This window comes from Podarcis melisellensis (genome assembly GCF_964234715.1).
Source record: "Podarcis melisellensis genome assembly, chromosome: 3".
Classification (NCBI taxonomy): Eukaryota; Metazoa; Chordata; class Lepidosauria; order Squamata; family Lacertidae; genus Podarcis; species Podarcis melisellensis.
The window spans coordinates 45291387-45305937 of NC_138530.1; the positions used below are offsets into that span (position 1 = coordinate 45291387).

At 38.6% G+C, this 14551-nt stretch overlaps 1 protein-coding gene across 12 annotated transcripts in view; it reads right to left on the reverse strand.

Annotated features, from left to right (window-relative positions):
• The window catches only part of RYR2 (ryanodine receptor 2), a 240254-nt gene that overhangs the window by 134659 nt on the left and 91044 nt on the right, over positions 1-14551 (reverse strand). For all 12 annotated transcript variants that reach the window (XM_081905768.1, XM_081905767.1, XM_081905764.1 and 9 more), the window contains 8 exons: positions 14340-14473; positions 13394-13635; positions 12722-12914; positions 10459-10675; positions 9764-9868; positions 8479-8582; positions 7500-7583; positions 5918-6077 (listed from right to left, as the gene is read on the reverse strand). In XM_081905768.1, the coding sequence (XP_081761894.1) occupies positions 5918-6077; positions 7500-7583; positions 8479-8582; positions 9764-9868; positions 10459-10675; positions 12722-12914; positions 13394-13635; positions 14340-14473 (1239 nt within the window). The remainder of the gene's footprint in view (positions 1-5917; positions 6078-7499; positions 7584-8478; positions 8583-9763; positions 9869-10458; positions 10676-12721; positions 12915-13393; positions 13636-14339; positions 14474-14551) is intronic.

Consider the following 14551-nt stretch of genomic DNA (forward strand, 5'->3'; position numbering starts at 1 on the left):
AAAATATTTTAAAAAACAGCAATATGAGAAATATTTGACAGAAACTGTGGCCATTTATTTATCCCTATTGTAAAGACTACAGCGGCCTTCATAATTTCAATCAAAATATCTATAAGAAATGAAATATGAAATGCTAAATTAATCGACCAGAATACTGATAGATGCTTAACGCATTGTTTACTGAAGTACTATGTACAACTATGTTCAGTCATTATAATTTATATTAGGGCTCACAAGGACTCATTCCATGGCTCTTTTGAATGACTAGGTCATTCTTGAATAATGGGAAGTGATGCTTAATGGGATTGCATTGAAACACGTTTAGAACAGTTCCTCTCATTAATAAGTATCTAGTTTTAGGAGAACAGTTTATAGGTTAGAAAAAAATTATGCTCAAACACTATTATTCTCACTATTTTCTCATAACTGAAGAATAAGAGAGGAAGTCCCATTTCCGCCCATAGTTTTGTAGCCTTTATATCATTCATGTACCTTCTGATGGATAATGAAAATTGTGCAAATAAATCCCAGTAAAATGTTTTTAGGGTTTTATCTAGATTTCTGCTTTTTTTTTAATCACAAGAAAACCTGACTCTAGAGCTCATCAGTTCCCAAATTTCCATCAATAATGTGGTGTGAATAAGAACTCTGGACATTTCTACAAATGGTGGACATTCCTGCTCTAGAAAGAATGATGTGGAATGCCAACTTATTTCCATCATTACTACATGAAATCCTTACTGTGGTATATAACCACACACTGTGCTGAAACTTTTATTGGTGGAAATGTTTATTGTGTGAAAATAGTCAGCAATAACACAGAAAGAGAAATACAATGGAGTGGTGCCTACAATAATACAGGGAATACAGGAAAGCATAGAGTTGTGGCAAAAGAGAAAGTTCTCAGACCAACAGAAGGAAAGGTGTTTGTATCATATAGTTGATTTTATTTAAGCAGCATCTCCGGCATTCAATAATGTCAAAGTGTGTGTGTGTGTGTGTGTGTGTGTGTGTGTAGAAAAGCTGCTGAAGCTCTGACTTTCAGATAAAAGGTAAGCAGAAGACCACAGGCTTAAAGTTACTTCCTGGCTGTAAGCAAAATGTATTTGCAAATTTCCTACAACATGCTTAAAGCTGAATACACAATCTGGAGTGAGTCAGCTCTAACAACTAGTTTATATGCAGCAGCTAATGGCTCTGAAAGATAAAGTGCATCTTGGTTTACTTCAAAAGATGCACCCAGCCACTTCAGTGAAAACTTGTGTGCCAAGGCCCCATGACTCAAGGTCACCTTGTGGATAAATAAAGCACATGAACAAGCGGGTTTTGGTTTATGGGTTTAAATAGGCAATAATAATAACAATAATTAATAACAATACAGTCATACCTTGGAAGGCGAATGGAATCCATTCCGGAAGTCCGTTCGACTTCCAAAACATTCAGAAACCAAAGCACAGCTTCTGATTAGCCAATCAGAAGCTGTGCTTTGGTTTCTGAATGTTTTGGAAGCTTCTGAATGTTACAGGAAGCTTCTGCAGCCAATCGGAAGCCATGGAAGCCCCATCAGACATTCGGCCTCCAAAATAATGTTTGAAAACCAAAACAATCACTTCCGGGTTTTGATAGTTCGGGAGCTGATTTGTTCGGGAGCCAAAGCATTCGAGATCCTAGGTACAACTGTAATATATTATTTATACCCCGCCCATCTGGCTGAGTTTCCCCAGCCACTCTGGGCAGCTCCCAACAGAATATTAAAAACATGATAAAACATCAAACATTAAAAACATCCCTAAACAGGGTTTCCTTCAGATGTCTTCCAAAAGTCATATAGACATCTGATAGAAGGGTGTTTCACAGGGTGGGCACCACTACCGAGAAAGCCCTCTGCTTGGTTCCCTGTAACCTCACTCTGTAACCCCTTGGCTGGGTCACTGCGGGGCCTGGCTGCAACACTGCCCACTGAATAAGGTATGGGGACTTTCAAAAATCAATCTGCATTAACATCAGGTGGGCATGCAGAAGATGATGATGCTTGAAGTTTTCACTACTTGACTAAGGAACAGACATTTCTAGTGACTTAGGTTTAATACAGATAATTGATGAACAGTAAGTAACCTAGAAATACATAGCCTCAACTTAAATATGATAGAAGGATGTTATTCACTGTTATAAATATATTGTTCTTAAAAATGAGAATATGCATGTGAATTTGTGTTGTTGCAGTTGCCATCACACTATAAAGGGAAAACATACTCTTCTTTTAACGCAAGACATGGATCTCAAATAAAAAGCTGATGATTGTGTCAGTGCAAAAAGCAAACGAAAACAAAAGAAACCTCTACATCCCAGTTAGAAATAAATAATGATGATGATGAGCTATGATTATGTTACTGCAAAAAGCTTGTTACATTTTGAAAATTACTTTTCTATAACATAGTGGTAATTTAGTTACAAAGGTTGTATTCATTAGAACTCAGTTTTCCAACTGTGAAATGCTACTGTACTTTTTGGCAGGACTGAAGATGCTTATTTTTTAGTATAATTGAGTATAGTAGCTTGATACAATGACAATGTTTGGATGTTACATCTCAATTTACCAAACTCAATACATAAACAATACTTTTGCCTATGTATGCAGCCTCTTTGTTCCTTTCTTCATGCTGCGAACAAACAAACAAACCAGGAAGTCTTCAATTAAGAATAGCTTCCTGTTTTGCCTAAACAAGGAAACTATGGTTACATCTGGATATTAAACTATAGCTTGAAATTGGATTTAAATACTAGTTTGTTCCAAAAGTAGTAACCGTAGTTTCATGGGTTTGGTTAATTAGAGGCTTTGTGGTTTAACTGTGACTTGTGCAGAGGGAGAGGAATGAAGGAGCTTAATTTACAGGAGAAAGGTTCATTCATAGCTCAATGATCACATCTGCAACAGATTTCTATAGAGGGTTTTTTTGTAAGGAAAATTATATTTACTTCAATTATAATTTACTATACTTTACTCCCCCCCCCCCCCGCCATAGAATGCACATGCACACACCTCACCCTGATGCCATTCCTTGGAGACTGAGGTCCCAACTCAATGGAATGGTAAGGTTAAGAAATCATCCCAGGACCCAGAAGATTTTAATAACTACCCCAGTTGTAAATATCTCCTTCCAAGGAAAGGTGAGCAAGTGGTCACCATCCAGCTCCAGACTACCTTGGACAAGAATGATTTAATAGAACCATTTTGATTGGGGTTTAGGCCTGGTTTTGTCACAGAAACTGCATTGGTTGCCTTGCACAAATATCTCTGTTGGGGGAAAGGGTGTGTGTGTGTGTGTGTGTGTCCCTGTTGATTCGCCTTGATCTCTCAGCAGCTTTCAATGCCATGAAGCAAGGTGTTCTTCTGGAGCAGCTGTCTGAATTTGGACTGGGTGGCACTGTGTTGCGATGAGTCCAGGCTTACTTGGATGGCCATCCCCAGAGAGTGGTACTTGGGGTATACTGCTCGACTGTCTTCAATTGGGTTGATCCAAAAGGGTTGATCTTATCCCCCATGCTGTTTAACATCTACATGAAGCTGCTGATCAAAGCAATCCAGAGATTTGGAGTGAGTTCATATGGAGAGTTGTCTGTGTGGTGTGGTGGTTAAGAGCGGTAGACTCCTAATCTGGTGAACCAGGTTCACATTTCCGCTCCTCCACGTGCAGCTGCTGGGTGACCTTGGGCTAGTCACACTTCTTTGAAGTCTCTCAGCCCCACTCACCTCACAGAGTGTTTGTTGTGGGGAAGGAAGGGAAAGGAGAATGTTATCCGCTTTGAGACTCCTTCGGGTAGTGATAAAGCGGGATATCAAATCCAAACTCTTCTGGCCCATAAAGACCACTTCTCCTCCATATTAATCAATTGGGAACTGGGCATTTTATGTATCTTGCATTGTTAGTGTTTTAAATTTTCTCTAGGGTTTTTTAAATAGCTTTTTATTGGGTTTTATAAACAAGCATCATAGTATAATAAATAATACAAATAAATAGACCAAGCCTTTTCATGTCATCTGTATATCACAAAAATAACACAATAAATTTGCAATAATATCTGTAATGCAAGTTTCATTATTAATGGTCAATGTGTAAGTGCTTGGTTTGTGAATTAGTTTAAACAAAAACAGAGGGAAAACAGGATAGAACAGAACTAACAGAGAGCATTCAGCATTGCAGAGCTAAACACCTAATCAGGAGCCCTTGTGGTTTTGCTTAGATTAAATATTGAGTAATGGTCATTTTTGCTCAATGAAGCAATATGAAGTGTAGGCATATTGATGAACGTGTGTTGAAAGTGAAAACAATGTATGTTTAAATTTAAATTTACATCAACCAGACTCAGCCAGTTGCTGATGGGGGAGGGGGAATTGTTCATTTTCTGAATTACTGACATATGCTATGAGATTAAACCACATTTCGGTAAAGCCATTTTTTTTATCTGTCCACAAGTCAACCATAGTTTATTAGTCAACCTCTCAAGGAGGGCTGTTTCCCAAACTGTTTTGTACCAATTATCTAGTGTTGTGCCAGAAAGGTCTTTCCAGTGTCTCATTACATTGCATTTGTCACTTGATATAAATGGTTTGTTAATTCTTAATTGTGTAAATCTGGATTGTTGCCTTGAAGGTCAGTGAGTTCTGTGAATGCTTTACGATCCTGATTCATCAGAGGTTGGCTGAAAAGATTCTACTTTTTGGTGGTCTTTAAATATTTTTGAGATAGCTACAATCTTGGAGTTGTACCATGTTTGGGGGATGGGTGATCCTCTCATTAGGTCATTAAATAGGTGGACCATATATGGTAAACATGTTTCTTTGAATTGTTTATAATCCTTGGAAGTGAAGCCATCTGGTCCTCAGGCCAATAATTTTTTAAGAACAATGTCAATTTCTAATAGAATTCTCTGGTTTTAAATTGTATTTATGTGCTACAGCTTATTGTCAAGTTGCTTAATATTAACAACAGACCTCAATGCAGCAATCTTCTATGTTCAATTTTCAGTTAAAAAGCAAAAAGTGGCATGATTTAAAGCATCAAAAGAGTACCCACATACCATCTTTCACTTGGGGGCCTTTTTCCTTAGCAGGTTTGCATCCATAATCTGAATATTACTGTAGGAAAAAAGACTTCGGGGGATGGGCTGTGGGATTCAGAGAAGTGGAATGAGTTGGTAGGGTTCAGCACCCCTTTCCAATGCTCCTTTGAGGCTTTAAATCATATCCCTCCCCAGCTTTAGACATGATGGGTACAGATACTGGTCTACCTGCGTAGTTGAATGAATAACTCATTCAAATTTAAAAGCTGTAAGTCAAATGAATCAAGTGACTGTATTTCAGGCTTAAAGGAAACTTAAACAAAACTTTAATACCCCTGATCACTGCCACTTAAATCTTCAGGTAACATGTCTGATTCCCAGTCACTAATAAAAGCATTTCTTATACATGGAATTGCAAATGAATCGATTTGTTCTAGATGGCATATTAAAACAAGTTTTGCCTTCTTTAAGTAGTTATCTAAGCACCTAGAAACTATCCTTACTTGTCTCCAAGGAACCCACCACACCTACCCAAATCAAATCCTGATTCCCAAAGCGGTTATTCCAAATAGTTTGACTAACTACGGTGTTCATTACTTCTGGGACATTTAGCACTGGAAGTATATAAATTAAACATACGATAAAAATATGTATTTATTTACTTTTATTTTTTAAAAAAAATGTTGGCCATTTTCCCTTTCGCAGGGCAACTCAAAGCAACTATAGAGAAAACAGAAATTGGCACAAACTCCAGTAGTCATATTCATCTGCTTTACCACCCACCCTCAAAATATCATTTGAGTTCCACAATATCTGCAGTTATCAGTGAATTTTCAAGCATCCACCAGGGACTTACCTGCTGAATTCCATATGTCCAACCCTGCCTGATACGATCCCTTGCCCATACATTGTGAGCATTCTCTGCAAGTTTATCAACCATAGCTTCCTGAGAAGGGGTCAGTTTGATACAACTCAGATCCATAGGAGCAGGCTTGTATCCACTAGACAATAGATAACTGTTAGATGAGAGTAAAATACTTCAGTGAAATCACTTTTATATGCATGCCTCTCAACATTTTAAAACAGCAAAACACAGCAAAACAAGGTGACATACATGAGGTTTATTACAGCAAAATCTTGTTCTCTGAACCAGAATGATATTCAACTCATGCGGTCTTAGTAGGCTACTTGAACAGCTGGTAGTATTATTACTATTATTATAGTAACTGGTACGACAGTAAAGTGTTTTATCACCAATTAAAAATATTAAAATTTCAACCATATAATAAAAGTTGATTGCACTCTTTGTTTACGGTTATGCTGAATGTTTGGGGCAAGCATTTTCAGCATGAAAAAAAGAGTCTGATTTTTCCCCTCACAGTTTTTCCTGAAATAATATTTAAACATTTTGAGGAAAGTATTTTATTCATCTCTTTGAAAGCCACCATTGTCAATAGCACACTTCTTAAGACTGTCTTAAAATTTTTAAGATTGTGAGGCATTAATTACATACTTTCTTAAACAAAGAACCAGGAAGTAGTGATCAAATATAGGAACACATGAAGGTATAGATCTTCATCCCATTGTAACAGAGCAAGCCAGTAACTAATGTGGAGCAACAGTAGCCATAGTATTCTGACAGGTCTACGAAAGGGAAATAATAACAAGTAGGACAAGCAAATGGGGCAAGTTTTTTCTCAGTCAGTTGCTGATGAGGGGTGTGATTTCTCCCTCAAACTGAGGCAATAGCATGCATATCCCAAGAAGGCAAAATGGGTTTTCTCAGTATGAATGAACAGCGGTAGGGTGGGTGGGGGGGGGGAGTATTTGGCATATCCTGCACAACAAATGCTGTACAGTAGTGATGACCAAACTTGGTCCTCCAGCTGTTTGGGGACTACAGTTCCCATCATCCCTGACCACTGGTCCTGTCAGCTAGGGTTTATGGGAGTTGTAGTCCCAAAACAGCTGGAGGGCCAAGACATCATTAAAATGATATTGCTACTGCCGGCCTTGAGCCCAAGAACAGAGGAAGCTACAAAGCGATCAGTTCAGAAGATACTCAGGAAGCCAGCAGAGGTTGCCTATGCGGTTGCTTGTTCACACACTCCTCTGTCTGTTCTTCCCCAATCTCATTCTGGTGGAGCTCAAGAACTGTGGTGATAACCACTGTTTCACCTTCTTGACCTCTCTTTCACTTGCCTCCATTGCCTTATCTAAGTGATGGGGCAAGGTAGACTTCCCACTCACACAGCTGAACTGTTGCAACTGCATTTGCTTACCATTAGAAGAGAACCTCCAAGAGCCCATGATTATCAATTTGACTCAAGGAAGTACAGTGATATGATAAACACACAAGTGAGACTGGACAGGAAGGCAGGCTCCTACTTTACACACACCTAGACATCTTCCATTTTATTTTCTGAATTTAAACTTACTTCTTTGGAAGTTTTAGTTGCTTCACCTTTTCCTCAGCATGCTCATCAGCAATCCCAACATGACAACCTAGCGCCAGCAGTGTTCTGGAGGAGAAAATCAATAGCTTATAGGAACTTAAATTGGCATGTTGAAAAGCAAAGCTACAACTGCTAGGTTTGCGGAGAGAGATGTTTGCAAGACAAAAATAATAATTCCTATAATCTGTGGGCCAGGTTTTGGTATTTCCCTTCAAAAATACATTTTTTGAGATTGTATTTATACAATACATTACTCTCTGAGAGAAGCATTCACACGCACCCCACGGAGCCCATTGCCCAGCTCTGCCTGGCTTGCTTTTATGAGTTAGTATGGGCAAGGAGACAGGCAGGTGGTTTCACTCTTCCGAGCAGCCTGCCCACATCCTCAGAGATGACAGGTTGAAACTGATCCTATACAACTTGACTAGACAGAGCTCTGGCACTCTCTCACCCCAGCCCTGCTACCACGGTGGAGTCTACCTCTTTCTGAATCTGAATCTGGTTAGGTCTGCATTCCAGTAGTCCACCAGGGAATCAGCTGAGAGACCATCAACATGGGGTAAGACATCCCCTACCACTCTCTAGAAGCCATTTGGATCTATTAAGTGGGGGGGGGCAGATTATTTGAATCAGTCCCACTACCCTTAATCTTAAGGAAGAAATTCAGAAAGCATGTTTAAATGTAGCAACATTGATTTGTCACATCTACAGATCCTGCCAAAGAGGCAAACAGCAGAGCAGTATCCAAAGTTATTAATGTAGAAATCACCAAAATCTGTTTGAGAAGATTACCAGAAGACTTAAGTAATCACATTGATTTATCACCACCCACCAAACAGATGGGCATTTTGTTATTACTATACAAGGCAAACCTCATAGACTATTTAGAGTTCACACACCCAAATCTTTTTGAAGAAACATAAAAACACTTATGATTAGAGTGAGCAAGCTACAAACTTACTTTAGTGTTTCTAGTGACATCTGGAGATTATAATTTCGCTCTTGTTCTGGCAGTTTTGCAAACTCCACCAAACATGGATGCTGTCGCTTGTTGTCATCTCTAACCTGCAATAAAGGATACACCGAGTTTAAATCTGTCTTAGAACGGTAAGTCCAAATGACCTATATTACTGAAAAGGAGTTTGTACCATGTCAGAAATATTAAATAATGATCCAATCAAAGTCAGGCACTTTTAACTTGATTGATTTCAGTGTGAGAGTTGTTTAAATCTTTCCCACTGAAATCAATGATGGTGAGTTTTAAGTACAGTGGTACCTCAGGTTAAGTACTTAATTCGTTCTGGAGGTCCGTTCTTAACCTGAAACCGTTCTTAACCTGAAGCACCAATTTAGCTAATGGGGCCACCTGCTGCTGCCATGCCACCGGAGCACAATTTCTGTTCTCATCCTAAAGCAAAGTTCTTAACTTAGCGGAGTTAGCGGAGTCTATAACCTGAAGCGTATGTAACCTGAGATACCACTATACTGTAATATATAGGAATGATGTATTTATAACTGTTGGCCAAATTGTAATATATTTCATGTAATGTGAAATTTGCTATGGCAGATATAGGCCAGGAGCCATCACACCTGGTGCTGGGAGCCATTGCCTTTGTGTGCAGGCTACCCCATTGGTGAACCACAGAACTGTGGTTTGGAGTATCTCCTTACAAGGCAGCGATATTCTCAGGATCTGAACTGGCCCCATCCATCCATCCATCTATTTGGCTGTGTCAGGCAGAGAACACTACCAAAAGTCTCCTCTTGAGGTTGAGACATTGCCAGAGCAAGAAGGTCTTCCTAGCACTTGTGTGATTCAGTGCAATCTTCAGCTCTGACTGATAACTTCATTCTTCATCTGACTCATTGCTTGGCTCTCAACTACAGACTCCTTGGCACAACCACTGGCTACCCTCCAAGTGCTGTGTATGACCCAGCCCTGACATTGTGTTAGAGATGCTTCTGAATAATATAAAACACTTTTACTTGGATAACCACTTATAAGCCATTTTGGCAAGTAAGGGGTATATAAACAAATAATAAAACAATTACAACAGCGATGAAAATTTAATGCAAAATCTATGTTCTCTGAAAGTGTAACTTCTGCTTCATTTCCATAGAAAAGTATTCTAAATTATATGCACATATACATTGAACATGTACAATATAATTACACCACCTTAGTCTGCATGATATTTTAAAGCAATAAGAAAAACAACAGAAAACAAAATTTGAAAAGCACGTACAGGACCATACTGCCATCCAAGTTCAATTTTATTCATAACCCAAAGTTCGTGGATATTCTCAGCTAGTTTTTCCCTAATTCTTTCCAGATGTGGAGGTAATACAATCTAAAGATAAAAGAGCAAATCTGTTAGAATAAAATGACACAGAGTGCAGTAGAGGGGAGGAAAAGATAATTTACCAGAATGAAATAAACTACTTGTCCAAAGTTTACATATGTTTCACTAATTACATAGTAGTAAATGACTGAACTGGAAACATAATGAAAGCAACCTGATCATAATAAGAAATGTTTGTCAATGTACAGGAGTTTTTTTCCTTTTTTAGAATTTTTTTTATTAATCTAGATTTTCAAGATAGCCTACAAAAGAGAACCATAAAACAAATATAAAACAGATCAACTACTACTACTACTATCTACTGTTTTTTGTATTTTTACTGTTGCTATGATTATTGCTTTTGTTTCTGATGTTTTGAGGAGTTTTTTATCTTTAAAAGATAGAACAAGTTGTGAAAACAAATGCCTTTACAAATTAACAAATATTTAGTGTCACTGTACTTGATATCTAGACTCCCAAACAATAAAATATGAGGCAAAAAATGAAAGCAAAAGGTATTTGCAAGTTTATTGATTTTAACATAATATTATGTAGCATACTTATCCCATAGTTGAAAAGTTAATGTAGATTCTGTTTACCTGACTGGTATCTACAGGTACTGGAGTGAAAGCTGCTTGGGATAGAGATATATTTGGGCCCAGAAGGTCTCTTGTGGAATTCCGATCCTGTTTGTATTCTCTGCTGTGTTCCACTTTCAATTTCTCTTTTGGCAGAATAGCTTCAAAACAAGGAGCATATCCTGGAGGTGGAAGGAATTTAAATTCCCCATGGCGGCCTCCAAGCAAAAAACGTACCCTATAAGACAACAATTCAAATATTCCTGATGCCTTTAGTTCAATTCTAAAGTAAAATTATTCCATCAAAGTCACACTTTGCAAGTGCTGCATGTGGGATTTACAGTGGTACCTCGGGTTAAGTACTTAATTCGTTCCGGAGGTCCATACTTAACCTGAAACTGTTCTTAACCTGAAGCACCACTATAGCTAATGGGGCCTCCTGCTGCTGCAGTGCCGCCGAAGCACAATTTCTGTTCTCATCCTAAAGCAAAGTTCTTAACCCGAGGTACTATTTCTGGGTTAGCGGAGTGTGTAACCTGAAGCGTATGTAACCTGAAGCGTATGTAACCTGAGGTACCACTGTATTTCAGAGTGAATTAGTTTTATCTAAAGGTAACTGTATCTACACTAGGCTGTGATTATCTTCTCCTACTTTCTGTCTTAAAAAAAGATAAGGACCCCTGACAGTTAAGTCCAGTCCTGAACAACTCTGGGGTTGCGGTGTTCATCTTGCTTTACTGTCCAAGGGAGCCAACATTTGTCCACAGACAGTTTTTCCAGGTCATGTGGTCAGCATGACTAAGCCGCTTCTGGTGAAACCAGAGCAGTGCATGGAAACACCATTTACCTTCCCGCCGGAGCGGTACCTATTTACGTGCTTTCAAACTGCTTGGTTGGCAGGAGCTAGGACTGAACAACGGGAGCTCACCCCGTCGCAGGGATTCAAACCACCGACCTTCCAATCAGCAAGCCCAAGGCTCAGTGGTTTACACCACAGTGCCACCCACGTCCCACTTTCTGTCTTACCTGTGGTCTATTTAGCAATAACTACTGCTTACATTTAGGTTATTAATTTTATATGTGATATAAATGAAGAATAAGAATGCATATTTATTCAGAAGTAAGTGTGTATTCATTTGGCATACTCAATTTTGGATAAAATTAGAAGTGATAAAAACCAGTGATTATATCATCACTTCATCGCTGGACTAGTGTAGTAGCGAGTAAGAGCAAAGTCTATGAGGCAGAACCAGCACAGAATGAACTCACTGTATAGTGTTAGGTATCTTTTGGCTTCTGTAAGATGGAAATATTGACCAACATGTGGGCCTCAGTAAAGATGTATCAGTTAATATATGTGATGTGCTTTGAGCTCTTAGGAAAAGCACTATAAAACTAAATATCCCTTGGATAAGGATTTTTCAGAGTGCTGCACCTCCACTCACAGGAAACCACTCTCCTCAGAGAGGTGACTTGGAGTTTTGTTTTCAAAAGCAGCCTAGTGCCATTTTGTATGGGTGAGTAGATCGTTTTCCTTCCCCTCTCAACCTACTATGCCCTTCTTTGGCCAGCCATTCCAGCTCCCACTGAGGAAAAGCAACACATGTAAGTCTAAAAGCCATAAGATAAAGAGATCCCTTCCAAGATCCCTTCTGTGGAGTTTGTTTCCTCCAAATACTCTCTCTCTCTTCTAAACTTACACAGCGTTATGAACACTGGAGCCTAAAACCTTTCCTGTGCCTCAAGAGGCACAACAATCCAAAGCTTGACTGAGCAGAAAGACTACGTAAAGGAAAAAGCAACTAACTATGGATACAGGTGAATTAAATCTTCAGGACTCTTTTCAGAATTCTCTCTCGGAACCTCAATTCAGAAGATCCACAATATAAAGTTGAATTCGAATTTGATTGGGGCATGATGCTGAAAGCTTTAACCTTTTTACTTAGACCATTTCCCAGATCTAAATCACCTGGTGGCGATTGCTCCACTTCCACAGGTACCATGTGCTTTTCCTAGCAGTGCAAATATAGCCGGTTTTGAGTGGTGTGATTCACCGCCCCAAAGAATCAAACCCATAGTGTCACCGTACATATCCAATTTGTGAAAAGTTGTTAAGAAAAAGAAAAATCATAAGATCCAATCATACATCTGCTGTGGCACATCTGGCTTAACCCATAGAGTAAGTCCTACACATAGAACCGAAATTTCAAAATTAAATGAATAGGACAATAAGCAAGGAAAACATGCAATGTATTCACTGAAAATAACAAGATGGGGTACTAACTTTATCCCTGCTGAGAAGCTGACAACTGGAAAGAAAAGGCCATCTGTATTGAAATTCTCAAACATCCCCTGGACTGGCTGCCCATTTATCCGGAATGAAATGCTTGGAGCACTCAGATCAAGGCAGCAGCTGATTACATCATCAGTCCTTAACAGATGCTGGTTGGGAGAGTTCACAGATCTTGCTACACAACCTAGGATATAAGAGTAAATATAATTAGAACCAAAGTTCAGCCTCATGTAAGAAAAGCTGCTTTCAGAAAACTTGGTACAAAGCCAAAGAAGAATCAATACAGATTAACACAAAAAAGCACCAGTATTAGATCTCAGGAAGCTGCCTTCAACCTATTCAGAACACTGGGGTATTTCTTTCTTCAATTTGTATTTTTTTTTTGCTCTTGTTATGTTGAAAAATCCAATAAAAAATTAATTATAAAAACAAGAAGGGGAAAAAAGAACTGTGGTTCATCTAGACCAATGTTCTCTATTCAATGACTGGCAGTGGCCCTCCAGAGTTTCAGAAATACTGGTATCTCTTTCCCAGCCCTGCAAAAACCTTGGCTCTTCCCCCCCAAATGCGACTTGGAGAATAGTAGATGACATATTGGCTGAAATAAAGAAGTCAACTGCTAAGTGTTTTAAAAACAAAGCTAAGGCATTTAATTTGCCTTACCTGACCACAGATGAAGTCCATCAAAACTATAGGAATATAGGTCATCACCAACACCATTTCCTCCCCATTCTTCTCCTCCCACAGGGTATGGTGAATAGCCTTCTGTTGAAGCCCAGCCCACACGAAGGTGAGTAGCTTCGGCTGTCGTAAACGGTCCCACATGGTCAACCATTAGCTCATAATACCATTTTCTATACTGAGCAGAGCCCTCGCTGATTCCAAGGAAAATATTGGGTCTCATACTGAATACAAGGGGAAAAGATGCATCAGAAAAGTTTCGTGTTTTTTAAAAGCATTATTAAACCCTCCTTTTGCTCTTTGGATCTGTACCCCAAGACAAATTACAACAAAAGAAGAACAGTCATTAAAATAACAATTAACCAACAACTAGCTCCATGTTTGCATGTTATTTATTCAATTCCATTCATGAACTACATCCTATTAAATATCTCAAAGAAATATAACAAATAAAAACATATTTCACACGTGAAAGCAATGCAGATACAGACTATTTGCTACTGCCTCTATAAAACCCTATTCAAGTTTTTAAATTTTAATTATTCTAATGTAATGCAACACTGTTCATGATGCACCCCAAGGTCATTGCACAAGTAAAATAACTGCAAAATAAGTAATTTAAAATCTATTTTAAAATCCACAGCACAATAAAATACAGCAGTAATCCAGATCAAACATACTACCATACTTTGAAATCAAACATCAACAAAAACATAACAAAACTGGGAGCAGAGGTTATGTCTTCAAGAGGTGCAAAAACACCAACAGTTACTGCATTTAATTTAGAAATATTAGCAGAATGGGGGGCAGATAAACAGATTGTCTCTTAATGAATGCAACCATTATATTTGTCTACATGTGAAAAATCATTTTGATTTGTTCTTGGTTTTATATAGAGATTGCACACACATTCTAGTCAATTTTTTACCTGCTCACATGGTTGACAAGACGTGTCTGGAGAAGGAGATCTCGCCCTGGCAGAAGATTGTCACAAATCAAATGCTGATTAGACCGCACAGCTACTCCATGGCACACACAGAGAGAGCACAACACATCTAACACCTGGGAAAGAAATGATGCAGATGGTGATTATGATGGTTCCCAGCTCGCATGATATTGTTTCAAAACACCAAGTGTAAA